The 14861-nt window shown below is 49.3% G+C and overlaps 6 protein-coding genes across 6 annotated transcripts; 4 read left to right on the forward strand and 2 right to left on the reverse strand.

Annotated features, from left to right (window-relative positions):
• The first annotated feature begins 1184 nt into the window (after window positions 1-1184).
• ASPVEDRAFT_188663 (uncharacterized protein) lies at window positions 1185-6056 on the forward strand. Its single transcript, XM_040809036.1, has 3 exons — window positions 1185-2963; window positions 3015-3290; window positions 4480-6056. Exons 1-3 carry the CDS (start codon window positions 1453-1455, stop codon window positions 5924-5926), a joined length of 3234 nt encoding a protein of 1077 aa, XP_040665829.1. The 5' UTR covers window positions 1185-1452; the 3' UTR covers window positions 5927-6056.
• Window positions 6057-6335: 279 nt separating this feature from the next.
• Window positions 6336-7246, forward strand: rpnL (proteasome regulatory particle lid subunit rpnL; the record flags this gene model as incomplete). Its single annotated transcript, XM_040806444.1, has 2 exons — window positions 6336-6893; window positions 6968-7246. The coding sequence occupies 2 exons, from the start codon at window positions 6336-6338 to the stop codon at window positions 7244-7246; spliced, it is 837 nt and encodes a 278-aa protein (XP_040665830.1).
• A 123-nt stretch (window positions 7247-7369) lies between these two features.
• ASPVEDRAFT_26827 (uncharacterized protein) lies at window positions 7370-8795 on the reverse strand (the record flags this gene model as incomplete). The annotated part of the gene is made up of 2 exons (XM_040809951.1): window positions 7370-8486; window positions 8581-8795. The coding sequence occupies 2 exons, from the start codon at window positions 8793-8795 to the stop codon at window positions 7370-7372; spliced, it is 1332 nt and encodes a 443-aa protein (XP_040665831.1).
• Window positions 8796-9049: 254 nt separating this feature from the next.
• On the reverse strand, window positions 9050-10621 carry ASPVEDRAFT_81653 (epoxide hydrolase family protein; the record flags this gene model as incomplete). Its single annotated transcript, XM_040817070.1, has 8 exons — window positions 9050-9145; window positions 9197-9355; window positions 9410-9530; window positions 9583-9772; window positions 9826-9834; window positions 9896-10168; window positions 10219-10352; window positions 10401-10621. The coding sequence occupies 8 exons, from the start codon at window positions 10619-10621 to the stop codon at window positions 9050-9052; spliced, it is 1203 nt and encodes a 400-aa protein (XP_040665832.1).
• A 274-nt stretch (window positions 10622-10895) lies between these two features.
• On the forward strand, window positions 10896-12686 carry ASPVEDRAFT_39454 (uncharacterized protein). The gene is made up of 6 exons (XM_040811927.1): window positions 10896-11433; window positions 11485-11584; window positions 11636-11704; window positions 11766-11829; window positions 11896-12413; window positions 12475-12686. Exons 1-6 carry the CDS (start codon window positions 11246-11248, stop codon window positions 12520-12522), a joined length of 987 nt encoding a protein of 328 aa, XP_040665833.1. The 5' UTR covers window positions 10896-11245; the 3' UTR covers window positions 12523-12686.
• Window positions 12687-12986: 300 nt separating this feature from the next.
• ASPVEDRAFT_51333 (uncharacterized protein) lies at window positions 12987-14731 on the forward strand (the record flags this gene model as incomplete). The annotated part of the gene is made up of 5 exons (XM_040814460.1): window positions 12987-13118; window positions 13188-13356; window positions 13409-13560; window positions 13614-14427; window positions 14493-14731. The coding sequence occupies 5 exons, from the start codon at window positions 12987-12989 to the stop codon at window positions 14729-14731; spliced, it is 1506 nt and encodes a 501-aa protein (XP_040665834.1).
• Window positions 14732-14861: the final 130 nt, after the last annotated feature.

Consider the following 14861-nt stretch of genomic DNA (forward strand, 5'->3'; position numbering starts at 1 on the left):
GTCGATAGTTTGGACCTGGTGATTCCTCTTCAATAATAGTCTCGAGGGCAGTGTTACAATGTCAGACTTCATTGATTCGTAAGTATTATATTGTCTTAATATTGTCAGATTCATTTCAGCCACCGGGGACACGGTCAATCACTGCTTCCTGAAGGGTGAGTAACTTATTCTACCTCTCATCTTCACCCGCCGAACAAAATTAATCGCAAGTCCAATATGTACTGCATAGTCAAAAACTTAGTAGGAAAGGTTCATCCGAGGGCGATCCTGTTTCAGAAAACTGGCACCGTTTTACTTGGTAGATCTGTCCTAGGTGCATCGTTCATGTTCCTTCTTTCTTCGGAGCTCGCGGATCGATCGGCTCTTCGCTTTGGTACTTATCGAAGGCGTAGGCTGGCTACAACGAGGATATGAGAGAGTAATGACTATGGATATTCTTCGCAGCTGTATGAAGGATACATGTCTTGCTGTCCTCACCGGGGCTATTAGACCGGGCAAACGGTTAACTCGGCAATGAGTCGTTTGTATTGGTCGTAGGTTGTACAAACCTCCCGAACTCCTGGGAAAGTCTGGTGCTTGCGCAACGGTGCAGTTCGGACTTTGCTCCATCATGAGAATAGTGGGCTTAATCCAGCTTTAATAGCAGTATTAATACAGCTCGGTCCTCCAGACAGAGGTTAGGAAGGAATTGTATAACTCTGCTGTCCCCAATTTGTTGACTTCGTTCAGAGCGCCAAGCCGATCCCACCAGATATGGCTAGCGCCATACAAAACTGGAGCAGCCCGGGAGAGCCCTCGTGTTTGATTGGTTCTTCCGAGGCTTCAATACATTTTCCGCCTCAATAAAACAACAACAAAGAGACGTGAGGAATGCAGGTTCAGTCCAGTGATGCTGGGAGCACTCCCTGGAGCTTCTCATCAATTTCATTGCTTCGTCTTTATCATCACGATGTCTGTTGGCCTGGACGTTCGTACCATTGGTCATGGTCATGGATTACTTCCATTGCCGAGTTCCATTCTCACTTGAGTGGATGCTCATGGGTTACAAGAGGGGCCGCCAGGCCATAACTTCTCTGGTGCATTCCTTCTCAAACCAGCTGTTATGCGAGCAAATGAATGCTGGTTCGCTTTGATTCGACTCTCGCACTCAGTCCTGACTGAATGACGGTGAGGGAAGAGCTTTAGAAGTCCATCCCTCGATTTTTATTGAACTACACCTCTGATATCCAGGTAGATCTAGTTTGCCCTCTCAGTTTCTGGCGAACAAGCCTAATATCTTTCAGGTCGTATACATAACTGCCCAGACAGCTCAGGAACGTGCTAGAGGTGAAGTGCCCCTTGGACCGGGTGGTTCATCTGCAGTACAAAAAACGCGACTCTCCTTCTCTGCGCTAGGTTGTGTCAGGCTTTTTTTACCTCTTAATTGCTCTCTTTGTCGCGTCAGAGTTCCTCATGGTTTCTTTCTCCTTCCTCGCCGAGGTAGTTCTCCTCGTTGCCTCATGTTTCATCTCCGCCGTGGCTGGCGATGCTAGCTATGTCGCCGTCGAGAAACTCCAAAACGCCCCAGTTGGCTGGATAAAGGGCCCCGCTGCACCTCCGTCAAAGATGATGAAGTTTCACATAGCAGTCCGCCCGGAGAGGGCTGCCGAATTCGAACTGATGGTACTTGATATGTCGACGCCCGGCCACCCCAATTATGGTCAACATATGAAACGTGATGAGGTCAGGGATTTCATTCGCCCTTCAGATTACACAATGGAGCAGGTTCTATCTTGGCTGGATTCGGAAAATGTACCCAAGGAGTCCATGAAGATTCGTGGGAACTGGGTCGAAGTTACGATGCCCGTATCCCAAGCGGAGTCGTTGATGAAGACTAGGTTCTATAGGTATACCCACAGAGGAACTCGCAGAAACACAATCAGGACACTCGATTACTCGGTACCACGAGAGATGCACCCATATATTCAAACAATCCAACCGACCACTCATTTTGAACAGCCTAACACACAGGTGATCCACCCAACTTTCCGGCCAATTTCTATGGCTCCTTCATCGTCACATCGCGAGCCAGTAGTGGACTGCTCGAGCCAAGTGACTCCTGGTTGTCTCCGGCAGCTTTATGGCCTCTACGATACGGAAGCCAGTCCTGATCCTCGCAACCGGCTTGGTATATCCGGCTACTTGGATCAGTATGCACGCTACAGCGATTTCCACAAGTTCATGGGTATGTTCGCGCCGAACAGGACAGACGCCAACTTCACAGTCGAGACCATCAACGGGGGTCTCAACATCCAGAACTCATCGATTGGTAGCACCGAAGCCAGTTTGGATGTTCAATACGCGATAGCTCTTGCATACAACCCGTTAACAACCTACTACACCACAGGAGGTCGGGGGCCAGTCATCCCGGAGGCTGGCGAGTCAGGAGAAAGCGAATCTACCAATGAGCCGTACCTCGAACAACTTCATTATCTACTCGATCTCTCGGACGACGAGCTCCCTGCGGTTCTGTCGACCTCGTATGGTGAGAACGAGCAGAGCGTTCCCGAGTCCTACTCCGAAGCGTCCTGCCATCTATTCGCCCAGCTTGGTGCACGCGGTGTCTCCGTTCTCTTCAGTAGTGGCGATGATGGTGTTGGCAGATCATGCTTAACAAACGATGGTACCAACAGGACCAGATTCCAGCCCATATTTCCGGCCTCATGCCCATTCGTCACCTCAGTCGGTGGGACATATAAGACCGACCCCGAGATCGCCGTAGACTTCTCCGGAGGGGGCTTCTCAGACCGATTCAAGCGCCCGGCGTATCAAGAAGCAAGTGTTGGTGGTTATTTGGAAAAACTTGGCAAGAAGTGGGAGGGACTGTACAACCCTGAAGGAAGAGGAATCCCCGATGTTGCCGCACAAGCACTCAACTATATCATTGTCGACCATGATGAAACGTATGAAATTGGAGGCACCAGGTATGTCGCATCTCATTGACCAGTCGACTGTTTACTAATTGAAGGTCCTAGTGCATCTGCGCCCACTTTTGCAGCAATCGTGTCGCGACTCAACGCAGAAAGATTGAAGGACGGTAATCCAAGACTCGGTTTTCTCAACCCCTGGCTCTACTCTTTGAACCAAACTGGCTTCACGGATATCGTCGATGGACATTCCTCTGGTTGTGCGAGCTCGAACATTGGAGGTCCAAATGGGTATGCTACCTGGAACGCAACGACTGGGTGGGACCCTGTCACAGGATTGGGCACTCCTTTTTACAATACCTTGGTAAAAGTGGCAAGAGAGCTGTGATCTAGCAAATGGTAAGCGTAGATTATTTGGATGCGATTGACTTATTCGATGGTCTGTGTTCGGCGCCCGTTCTCTATACTTTACCGCAATGATTACCTATCCTCACCTTGTGATATTATGTTATAATGACATAGCTGCCCTATTTATAAAAAATCGATTAAACACCTTCGGCTGTAAGTAGCCACCGCTTCATCCTCTAAGAGGATGTCTGAATGACGGCCTCTTGTTTTACAGGTTTGTACTCCGTAGGTCTGTTTCAATATTGATATCCACCCGGAAACACCTGTTTGAGCGCCAATTCTGGGCGAGAACTGTTTAGGGGTCTGACTCCGGAAACATCGCCCGTCTCGTTTTGAAGATCAAGTTATACAAGACTCCACCATGCACTACAGGGATGCAGAGAGTGGAGTTCCGAGATTCTTCACTGTTTTGATTCCGGCCAAGCTTCGTGCTTTCCAATCAATCGAAGCAGGAAGGAACGTGGAACCAGATTCACGTCTTGTGTCATCAACTCATTATTGTGTGGTCTGCAATTCCCAAACCAACCGGAAAGCCCATTTCCCAAACAGGATTCATCATCCGTATTATGCATATTTTGCCCTTCCTTACTGCAGGTTCGGTGACAAACCGAGCATGGGGGATTTCGTCGTTCCAGGGCTGAGCTTTTCTTTTCGCTTGTCACTGTTCCCTTATCGCCTTCCATCTGCCATTTCTTTGATATCTGGGGGTCGGTTGACCGTAGGTTGTCAAGATGCCTATTGAAACTAACACGAAGTGTCTGGTTCTGGTGAATGTCCAAATCCACAGACTCGTCATTTATAGATGCACCTATGATCCCATAGCCTATGCTTCACTGCGACCCTGTACCACCACTGCTGAAGTCCTGGTGTCCTCGAGAAGTGAAAGTTGAAACAGCCTATTGTCATGTGTTTCCATGGACAGTGGAGCTGTTGGAACACAAGGTTCGATCCTCCAGGTTCTGAATTTAGTCTGCGTTTTAGAACCCTGTCACTCCTGTCAGGCCTGTCAGTTCACACATTATTACTCATAAGCTCGACATATGATAGACTTTTTCCTTACCCCCAAGAGAGCCAACGCCATTCGGCCCGGACCATCGATGGTTTCTGCTACCAACACCACCTGAATTATTTTATCTCCCCTGCTCTCTGCAATGATCGCCACGAGGGCAGCGTTCCCCCGGCCACTCCGATTATTATCTCAAGCGTTGCTTCTTGGCGGGCTCGTTTTTATCGCATGCCAAACAGCCCTTAAGCTTCACACTCAGTTAAACGAGCCACCGCCGAAAACACTTCGCCCTGATCAGCTGTGCAAGTCGGGCAAACCTCAACAAGGAAATGAAGTCCAACAATACGGAACCCTTTCCGCACCGGTTTGCCAGACATTCCCTGCCGCTGCCTTCGCAGAAGATGGGATCCAAGTGGTTTTAAAAATTGGCGCAGCCGAGGCCGACAGGCTGATGACCTCGCATGTCAACGGCTCAACATCATGTATACCGAATCTTTTGGTGGTGTCCGATATAAGCCAGACGCTTGGCCCATTTCATGCCCACGACGTGCTGGCGGATGTGATCCACATTCTATCGGAGGGGGACCGACAGATTTACCAGTACCAGCGAGAGTCTTATTACTATTGGAGCACGGGACTGGAGCCTAATCAGGCGGCGCGGAACCTGGACCGATATAAGTTCCTTGCCATGGTTGAATATGCCTATGCCCAGAATCCGAATGCGAAATGGTACGTGTTTACGGAAACGGATACAACGGTGCTTTGGGAAAACATGGTACAGCTTCTAGAACGGTTCAACTGGGCTGATCCCATATATATTGGATCTCCCAGTCCGGGTAGACGATGGGAATCATATTTTGAGTCGCAGCCTACATTTTTTGTCTACGGTGGATCTGGAATAGTACTTTCTGTCACTGCGATAGAGAAGCTACTGCAGGGAAGTCGAAGGGGAAGTGGTGATATCGCATCCCGGCTTTTGATCAACAAGTACCAGCAATTAGTCCGAGATGACTGCTGCGGAGATTCAGTATTGGGTTATGTTTCGTTTCAGGAAGGCGTCAAGATACAAGGGCAGTGGCCAATGTTCAACCCTCACCCCCTTCATAAAACTCCTTTAAGTAAAGCTTATTGGTGTCAGCCCGCCATCAGCTTCCATAAGAGCGACCCTATCGCCGCGAGGGAACTCTGGGACTGGGAACAAAAGTTGCGACAGGAGAGAGGGCCGGACCAGCAGCAGCGCCCGATCTTATACCGCGACATCGTCGATTTCTTCGATTTTTCATCCACCCCCGTCCGAAACGACTGGAATAACGTCGAATTGGATGCCTTCGATGCACCCACAGAAGAAGCCCACAAATCCTTCGATTCCTGCAAAGAAGCATGCCAAAATCACCCGGAGTGCTTCCAATTCACCCACTACCGGAAGCAGTGCCGTATGTCGAATATCATCAATTTTGGAATTCCTGCGCCGCCAAGCAAGTCCGACATGACCGACAGTGTGCATTCAGTAGCGGGCTGGGATGTGGACAAGATCCAGAACTTCAAAACCAATCATGACTGTAGTGAGGTGGAATGGCCAGAGCCAAGCATAGAGCGTATATACTAACTTAATGTACATAATCATTTTCCGCACGTACGGAGTACGATTTTACGAAAACAGATCACGTCCAGTGTTATGATATTTTGGCAAGCCAATGTTGACGTTTAATGATCATCGGTATAAAGTGTAGTTAAATGCCCTAAACTCCAAAGACGATCAAAAGTTACTACTAGTACGTACAGAGTAAGCCTATTCTTGGCTGAGGGCGACCTTGTCCACGTGATTCCGTTTGCCAAGACATGCGGCGAAGCTGTTGGAAGGCCGAAGTGAAGCTCCTGCGGACAACGTCAACCACCCAAGCTCTCAACCCATCAACACCCATCCTTTCCCAAATTCTCCTCAAGTTTCCTCATCTCTTAACGTTTGGCTTATATAATTCTGCCACAGTCCGCATATCTCTCTGTTTCCCAGCACCATGGCCAAAGAACTAAAATCGCTCGTCACCGAGCTCAACAATGCCGTAAACCGGAAGCAATTCGACAAAGCCAACGACCTCCTCAGCCGCGCAAAACGCACCCTCCTGCTACAGAATGCCCTCATCCCGACCTCTTCCACATCGCCCGACCTTCTCGTTCTCGCACGTGAGACTCTCGAGCTCGGAGCCATCGGCGCCATCCGACAGACCGACGCTCACTCTTTCACCCGATACTACCAGCAGCTACAGCCTTTCTACGATCTGGAGCGAGACTCTACAAGCGGGAAGAAAATTGACGTGAAGTCCAGTCAGCGCAGCAAGATCACGGGACTGTATCTTTTGCTTTTGCTGAGCTCCGGTGATGGCACGAGTTTCCATACGGTGCTCGAGGGACTGGTTGAGGAGGCGAGTTTGAAGGAGAAGTCGGTTGAGGATGATCCTTATATCAAGTATCCGGTTGATCTGGAGAGGAATCTGATGGAGGGGAGCTATGATAAGGTGTGGCGGGAGACGAACTCTGAGAGAGTCCCTTCAGAGGACTTTGCTCTGTTTTCGAATGTACGTTTCATTTTCTTATTTGTGATATTTTTGTCACGTTTATCTTTGTATGGCTGGCTAACTGCTTGATTTAGGTGCTCGTTGGAACCATCCGCAGTGAAATCGCCGACTGCTCCGAGAAAGCTTACCCGTCGCTCCCGATATCCAACGCCAAGAACCTCCTCTTCCTTGAGTCCGAAGGTGCTGTTATGGAGTTCGCCCAGCAGCGTGGATGGGCTCTCCGCGACGGCCGGATATACTTCCCTGTTGAGTCGGAGGCGGCGACGCGCTCGGAAAAAGATATCCTTGTGGCCAGCGGCTCGATCATCGAGAACGCTATTGGGTACGCTCGGGAGTTGGAGACGATTGTTTAGATTTACAATTTACCCTTGTCTCGGTATGCTAGTCTACTGGATGGTATATGCTGCATCATGAATCTTAGAGCGTTTATAATTCACTTATCTTGTCCTACTACTCGGACTTTGTCACCTTATTGTCTACACCTCAGCCTTCCATACGCAAACCCTCTTATCATAGAAACTGCTCGACACAACCCGGAGCTCTCCAGTAGCCTGATCCTCCGGCCTCCAAACATCGGACGCATAGTTCATACTCTCATGTTCCGTAAACTCCGCCAACACCTCAATACCAGCCGCACCATCCTCTCCTCCAACCTCAACGCGCACAACCCTAGTCCCACCATGCATACAACTAGCAAGAACCAAGAACGTCCACTTCTCCTCTCCCTGGGAAGCAGACTTGGCAGGTTCAGTCTTCGTACTGTTCAGGAGCTGCAGCCGCCAAACACCCCCGCCCAGTCCAGCTTCCGCAAGGACATCCCCTCCCCTCGTAGCGTGGTATACCCGGAGATTCTCATCGTAACTACCCGTAAGTAACAATGGTTCGCCATTCGCGAGGGGATATGAGAGCGGAATTGGTAAGGGAACGATAGAAGTCACGCCGGCCGTGTGGTGACGGGCTTTATCGTCCGCATTGAGAAGTAGAGGGGGTAGCGGGGTGTTCTCGGCATCATTATCCTTATCCTCATCATTATCTTCGTTCTCACCCGCTTGTGTTTCAGATCGAGGTTTCTTGGTATCCGGGAATCGCCGCGTGTGTAATGAGCCGAAGTCATTCCCCGTAAATAGATACGGCGTGTACGTCCAGTCTGAGTCTTGCTTGGCAGTCAGAGTTTCCAGACTCGGATATGACGCGGCAGCGACAAACCAAATCTCAATCGGCTGCCTCGCTTCGAAAGTCCCAAGCTCCGTGGCCTGTTCGTCTCCATCGCCTTTGTCACTGGCACTAGTATCAATGGGTTCAACCCCAAAGACGCCTGTCCGCCCATCACTAAACGTTACCGCAAACCCATCCTTGGCCGCAGCAGAACGTGAAGGGTCAAGCCAGTTCTCTGGTAGCCAAGCCAGGAACAGCGCGGGAGTAGATTGGTCCTCGTGGACATTCTTGGTCCAGAGAAGCGTGAATCCAGTCTCGGAGACGGCGAATAGAGAGACAGATGCATCACTTGATGCAATGGCGAGAATACTGGGGTGGCGTGGGTGGAACTGAAGGTCAAACACGGCCGCGTTCAGGGCGTGCCGCGATGTTTGGGATCTGATGATGTTTATCAGCGAGATTTACCCTTTACACTTTGATATATGTGTCATATTTTATTGGGTTAGATGGGGCTGAGGAAATGGGCACCTACAATGTATCAGTTTCCGGGTCTAGGTGCCAGAGCTGCAAGGAGCCAGTTTTTGATTGCTGGATTGTTTCTGAGCCATCTTCTTCTGTGGATTTGGTTTCGGAAAGGAGGTATGTGCCGACTACGAAGTTGTTTTGGGATGCTGGGCAGAATTGGAGGCAGCTGGGGGGTTGATCGAGGTAGGTTGTCGTCGTTGAAGAGGGGTGTTGGGGTGGCATTTTTAATCGTTTCGGTGGGATGAGATATGGTGCTTTTGCCTATTCTAAGATTTATTTGATGATTTAAGGGGGTTGTTTATATAAACGAAACATCGGATATGTGAGTCCAGAGACAAAACATAAATTGGTTCATGAGGTTGTGGCCCGAGATTTACAGTTGCGGAGTCTTGGCAGGCCGCATCTATAACAAGAGCCCAAGTTCTTCGACAACAATATTCGTATTTCCAGGCATTCTAATATTGCAACTCAGCCGTCTACTTCGATGTAGAACCAGGCCAAGCCTTGGACAAAAATTCCGCCAAATCCTGTTTTATCTCCTTGGGTCGTTCAAAAGCCGCAAAATGCCCACCCTAATACATATGAGCTTTGGGTCAAACCACAGTAATGTATGAAGTGCCTACCTCTGTGTGTTGGTTGAAGTATACCAAGTTCCCAGTCTTCTCAACCCAAGACTTAGGAACGGGCATTAGCTCCTGAGGGAAATACGAGTACCCCAGGGGTTTGTGTAGATAGAGTTCCTTTGTCATAGATAATGGGGGTGAAGGAGGTATCGGGTTGAGCTGTACCAGTGATCAGCAAATTGCGCTTCTAAGCATATGTGTGACGAGATCTACCTCGCGGTAAGGGTATATAGCTCTTGGGAATGACTCAGTAAACCAGTAAAGAGTAATGTGTTCTAGAATGGCTTCTTTTGACAGAGGAGCATCTGGCCATTCGAGATACTTCTCACCAACCCTATGTATCTTGATCAGATGGAGACTTTTCGCGAGATAATATGAGAGCTTACCAAGCAAGCAACGCCAATGGGCTGGAGGCTAAAACATGTCCAATTGTAGCTGGCCTGGTACCATGCTCTTCAGCATATGCCTTGCCGGAGTACAGAAAGCGGTTGAAACGCTCTAGTCCGCGCTTCTCAAGCTCGCTTATGCCCTCATCAGATACGCCCTCGGGCCGAGAAGTCAACGGACAAAAGTTCACTTAAAACCTATGGTAAGTTATGTGGACATGAAGTCTGGAATCAGAAGCTTACAGTGAACAGCTGGTAGAGTCAGCATTTAAAATTTGAAACTTTAGGGTCTGGGCAATAATCGGAGGCTCACCTTTACAGCTGTCGTAGTAAACACCTAGTAGCCTTGCAACTCTGCTTCCGATGTCTCCGCCCTGAGATACGTATCCGCTGGCAAAACCCAGGCCTTTCATCAGTTGGTCGATTATGCGAGCAGAATCAGCATTGGTGAAGTCCTTATCGAGTGGAGGCCCGGAAGAAAATGCATATCCAGGTAGCGACGGAACAATCAAGTGGTACGGCAGAGTACTGGGAGTGTACTCGTCCTTGAACAATTGAAGCATTGGAAGAAACTCGAAGTAGCTTCCTGTGATATTGCGTTAGATTATAGTTAGATATGCAGGAGAATAGCCTTACCAGGCCACCCGTGCATCAGTACAATGGGCACCGCATCTGGCTTTTCAGAGAACAGGGCTGCGAAATGAATCGTCAAGCCCTCGATCTCGGTGGTATACTGGGGGAAGCTATTGGCACGCTTTTCAACTGATCGCCTGCAATGGTCAGTGCCAGATAGCTATAAAGCAGGCTGGCTCAAATACCAGTCAAATTTGTTCAACCACTCGGCCTTCATCGTAGACATCCACTCGTGGGTGACGCCATATCTGCCGTCTGTCTGGAGGTTCTCGTAAGTCTGAGGGGCAATCTTGGAGAGCTTCACTAGAGTCTGGAAGTCGGATAGTTGCTCGTCAGAAACCGCAATGCGAAACGGCGACAGCGTAATTGACGCGGTAGAAGGAAGCTTGCTGAATGGGGTGGCCATGTTGAAGGAGATACCCTGTTGTTTTCTGGAACTGGTCTCTGATGAAGTTGAGGGGAAGATCAGGGCCAATTTTATATCGATGAAGAGCTTGGATGTGTATTATTAACGATGAAGATCTATCCTATCCCCAAGCGTCCGTGATGAGTTCTAGATCTGCCTTTTGTCACCTTGCTGCCTACCTGTCAGTCGCGGCTGCCTAGGAGAGGTCGAAGATCGACACTGTCACTAATGAATACAGCTTGGTCTGAAGCGAGGAGCATCAATGTGAGTCAGAGAGCCTTGGTATCCCCGGCGATGAGGGCGCATTAATAATGCAAGATACGAGGATGACGTCTTGGGAGATCTTGGTATACCTAATGCGGGGTTGACATTTCCCGCACCTCCACAATCACCTCTTGCGGGGGCCATCGCTCAGGTCATCAGGTGTATGTGCTTTAGCTACTCCAATCCCCGAATTTGAATATGTTTGTCCATTCGGAGAATGTCCATCAAGCACTTCGTGGCTTCGGACGTCCGCCGGCATCGTCCGACAAAGTGCCACCACAATAGACACGCTCATGATCGATTAAAGTAGCAACTAAAGACCTTCATCTCGCACCACAGACCATTTATTATTCAATCAAAATGAGTTTTAATGCGAATACCTACCCTTCTTTCGACTTACTCCCCGTGGATAAGAATGGTCCTCACGGGAATGCATGGGGACTTTGGGGCCCTGATGATAATCTGGGAACACTGAATCTACTGACAGACGAGGTTATCCAGAAATCTGCAGCCGAGAATATTAGGACTGGGACGACGGTATCACTCAAGTAAGAACTTTGCCTTCCACAGGAAGAAAGCCTCTACAGCTATGTGTATAGTTGGTCTATGACCGCCGCCTCGAACCCGAAGTTCGCTCGCAAGCTTCTAGATCTGCGCTTGATAAACAAGGCGCCACTAAAACACGCGCATGATGATGAGGTTGAATCTACCCCTGACTGCAATTGATGAAAGCTTACCATTATTTTACAGTGGGCATTCAACTCTCAATGCAGTTCCCAATGGGACGGATTCCGCCATTATGCGTATCAGAAAGAGGGTGTTAGTATCCAGAAGAACATTTGCTTCAATTAGATGCGAGTATAAGTCTGACAGAAGCTAGTTGTACTACATGGGCCGCACAGCCGAGGACTTCGCGGCATCTGACGCCCCTAATGGAATCCAACGTGCGTGACAGACGATCCAACCAAAACCCTTTGGTCTAGATTGATAAATAACAGCATCTTATCTAGACGTCTCGAGGAAGGGTATTGCGGGCCGTGCAATCCTCATCGACTGGTATAGCTGGGCACTAAGCCAAAACATGTCTGTAGACGCCATGTCTGCGCATGAAATCCCCTTCTCGGAACTCCTCGCGACCCTTGCGTACCAGAAAATCGACCCATCAACCTTCAGACGAGGTGATATTCTAGTTATAAGAACAGGGTATTTAGCCCAGTATGCTGAAATGCCAGCGTACAAACGCGAGCATCTAAACGGGCTCTACAAGACTCGGAAGCCTGAGAACATCGGGCTTAAGCCGTCTGAGGAGCTACTACGGTTCCTATGGGATACCCAAATTGCTGCCATTTGTGGCGATTCTCGCTCCTTAGAGGTTTGGCCATGCACCGAGGAGAAATGGCATATGCATGAGTGGCTGCTTGCTGGGTGGGGGATGCCAATTGGGGAGCTATTTGATTTGGAGGAGCTGGTAGGGGCTTGTAGGAGGCTTGAGCGGTATACCTTCTTCCTATCCAGCTCACCAATGAATGTAAGTTTATGCAAGATTGTGCATTCCTCTGGGTAAGCCAAGAGCTAACTATATGGGATAGGTTCCCGGCGCCGTTGCCAGTCCTCCGAACGCGCTGGCATTTTTCTAGACAGGATAACAAGAGCCCCGTTGGGTCGAGATAGGCTTAACTTCACTCAGAAAAGAATTGGAGACATATCATTAGCTTAAGAGGAAACCATTTTCTTTGGACATCCGAACGTTGGAGGGTGGAAATCCCCAAACTTAGCTCAACTCTTATCATGTTGTCCGGAGCTTGTCCGAAGGAGCTTTTGGATACGTCTCCGAGACGCAAATTATTTCCAAATCGAAATCCTTTGAACAAGATTTTGCTAAGCTTGCCTTGGCCCTAGCTCTATGCTTCCGGAGAAAATGGAGAAGTTCCGACGACCTAGGGTACCCCAACGGTGTCCCAAGCAGCGGAGTAGGCTGACCAGCAAGAGGGATATGCGCATACTTGTACTTTTATAAAGGACTGCATACGCCTGCTCAGATCGGTAGTTGTCAATCGCAATCGAAAAACGCTGCAAAATTGTACAAGCCTTGCAGCGCACCATGACCGAACTTGAAAAGACCAACGACAAGATCGTCGAACATGCTACTGGGCCTTACGCGGGGTTGTCCCCTGAGGACGCCGATTTTATGCGCCAATATGAGGGCAAGACTGGTAAAAAAGTGGTCAGGAAGGTAAGACTTAACACAGTAGAGGAGACTTAACACCCGCTGTTTAGAGGGCTGACCACATTGATTTTATAGATCGATTTCCGCCTGATTCCCATCATGGCAATTCTTTACCTCCTTTCGCATATCGACAGGGGAAATATTGGAAACGCGAAGATCGAAGGAATGGACAAGGACCTGGAGTTGGTTGGCAATCAGTATAACATTGCCAGTACCATCTTCTTCGTGCCCTACATCATCTTCGGTGCGGTCCTCGAAACAGCCAACCACCTTATTAGTTACTGACGGTTTATAAGAGGTGCCATCCAACATAGTCCTTAAGAAGGTCCGGCCTAGTATCTGGCTATCCTTCTTGATCATTGCTTGGGGGGTCGTTATGACCTGTATGGGTGTAGTCAAGAACTTTGATGGTCTAATAGCCTGCCGAGTTATCCTGGGAGTATTCGAGGTACAATGACTGTCCTAAATTTCCACCGGCATGGAGTTAACTCACAAAATTAGGCTGGTTTCTTCCCTGGTGCTGTCTATATCGTCTCAACCTGGTATCCTCGTCATGAGCTTCAGCAACGACTCGCGCTCTTCTACACTGCATCCGCCTTCTCAGGCGCTCTCAGCGGACTTCTTGCGTTTGGTATCGCGCGAATGGATGGAGCGCGGGGAATTGACGGCTGGCGCTGGATTTTCCTGATCGAAGGTGCAATAACTGTAACAGCGGGCCTCGTTATGCCTCTTCTGATCATCGATACCCCCGAGCGCGCGAAGTGGCTCTCGGACGACGAGAAGCGCTTCGTCGACCTTCGACTTCGCCTTTCCGGTGTCCGATCCAACTCCGAGGAGGGCGACAAATTCTCATGGAAATTGCTCATCCGCACCATGGTCGATTGGAAGATATTCCTCGCCATCCTGCTTGCGTGGGCAAATTCGGTCCCCAATGCCGCCTTCAAGTTCACTATGCCGCAGATCATCAACCAGCTAGGATTCTCAACAGCAGAATCGCAGTTGCTCACGATTCCGCCGTATGTCTGCGGTGGTATCTCTGCTTGGGTGACTGGGCGGTTCTCTGATCGATTTTCCTGGCGTATGCCGTTCATTGTCGGTCCACTTTCTATCCTTGTTGTCGCGATGGCCGTCCTTTTCAAGTATTCCGAGAATGTAAAAGACAATGTTCCGGCGATGTATATCGGTGTTGTCCTCGCACAAATCGGTATATACCCTCTTCTCCCTGGAATTAGCGCCTGGACTGGGAATAACCTGGCTCCATCCTGGAAGAGATCCATCGGCCTTGCGTGGGTTCTTGCAGCTGGCAATCTAGGAAGTAAGAACACTCTTAACCAGTGCCCATGCTCTTGGAAAAAGCTGATAAAAATCTTTTCTACACAGGCATAGTTGGAACAAACGTATTCCTAGACCGCGAGGGCCCGCGGTATCCCACCGGATATGGGACAGCTCTCGGAATTATCTGCCTCGGTGTTGGGTGCGCTGTGACTATGGAATTCTTCTTGTGGCGATCAAATAAAGCCAACTCTCGACTTTCAGAAGACGAGCTTCGGGAGCAATATACGCCGGAGCAGCTCGACGCGATGGGTGAAAGAAGTCCACTGTACAGATATACCTTGTAACCAGGAAAAAGAAGGCGAAATACATAGAGTCCATGGGACAGATAATGGCTGTGATAAATTTTTTCTCCTGAGAATCCAATTACACAAGTGAGAAGATGTTGTCCAGAGGCCTGTCAATCAAATCGTGTAC

Source organism: Aspergillus versicolor (assembly GCF_001890125.1).
Source record: "Aspergillus versicolor CBS 583.65 unplaced genomic scaffold ASPVEscaffold_3, whole genome shotgun sequence".
In the NCBI taxonomy this organism is placed as follows: Eukaryota; Fungi; Ascomycota; class Eurotiomycetes; order Eurotiales; family Aspergillaceae; genus Aspergillus; species Aspergillus versicolor.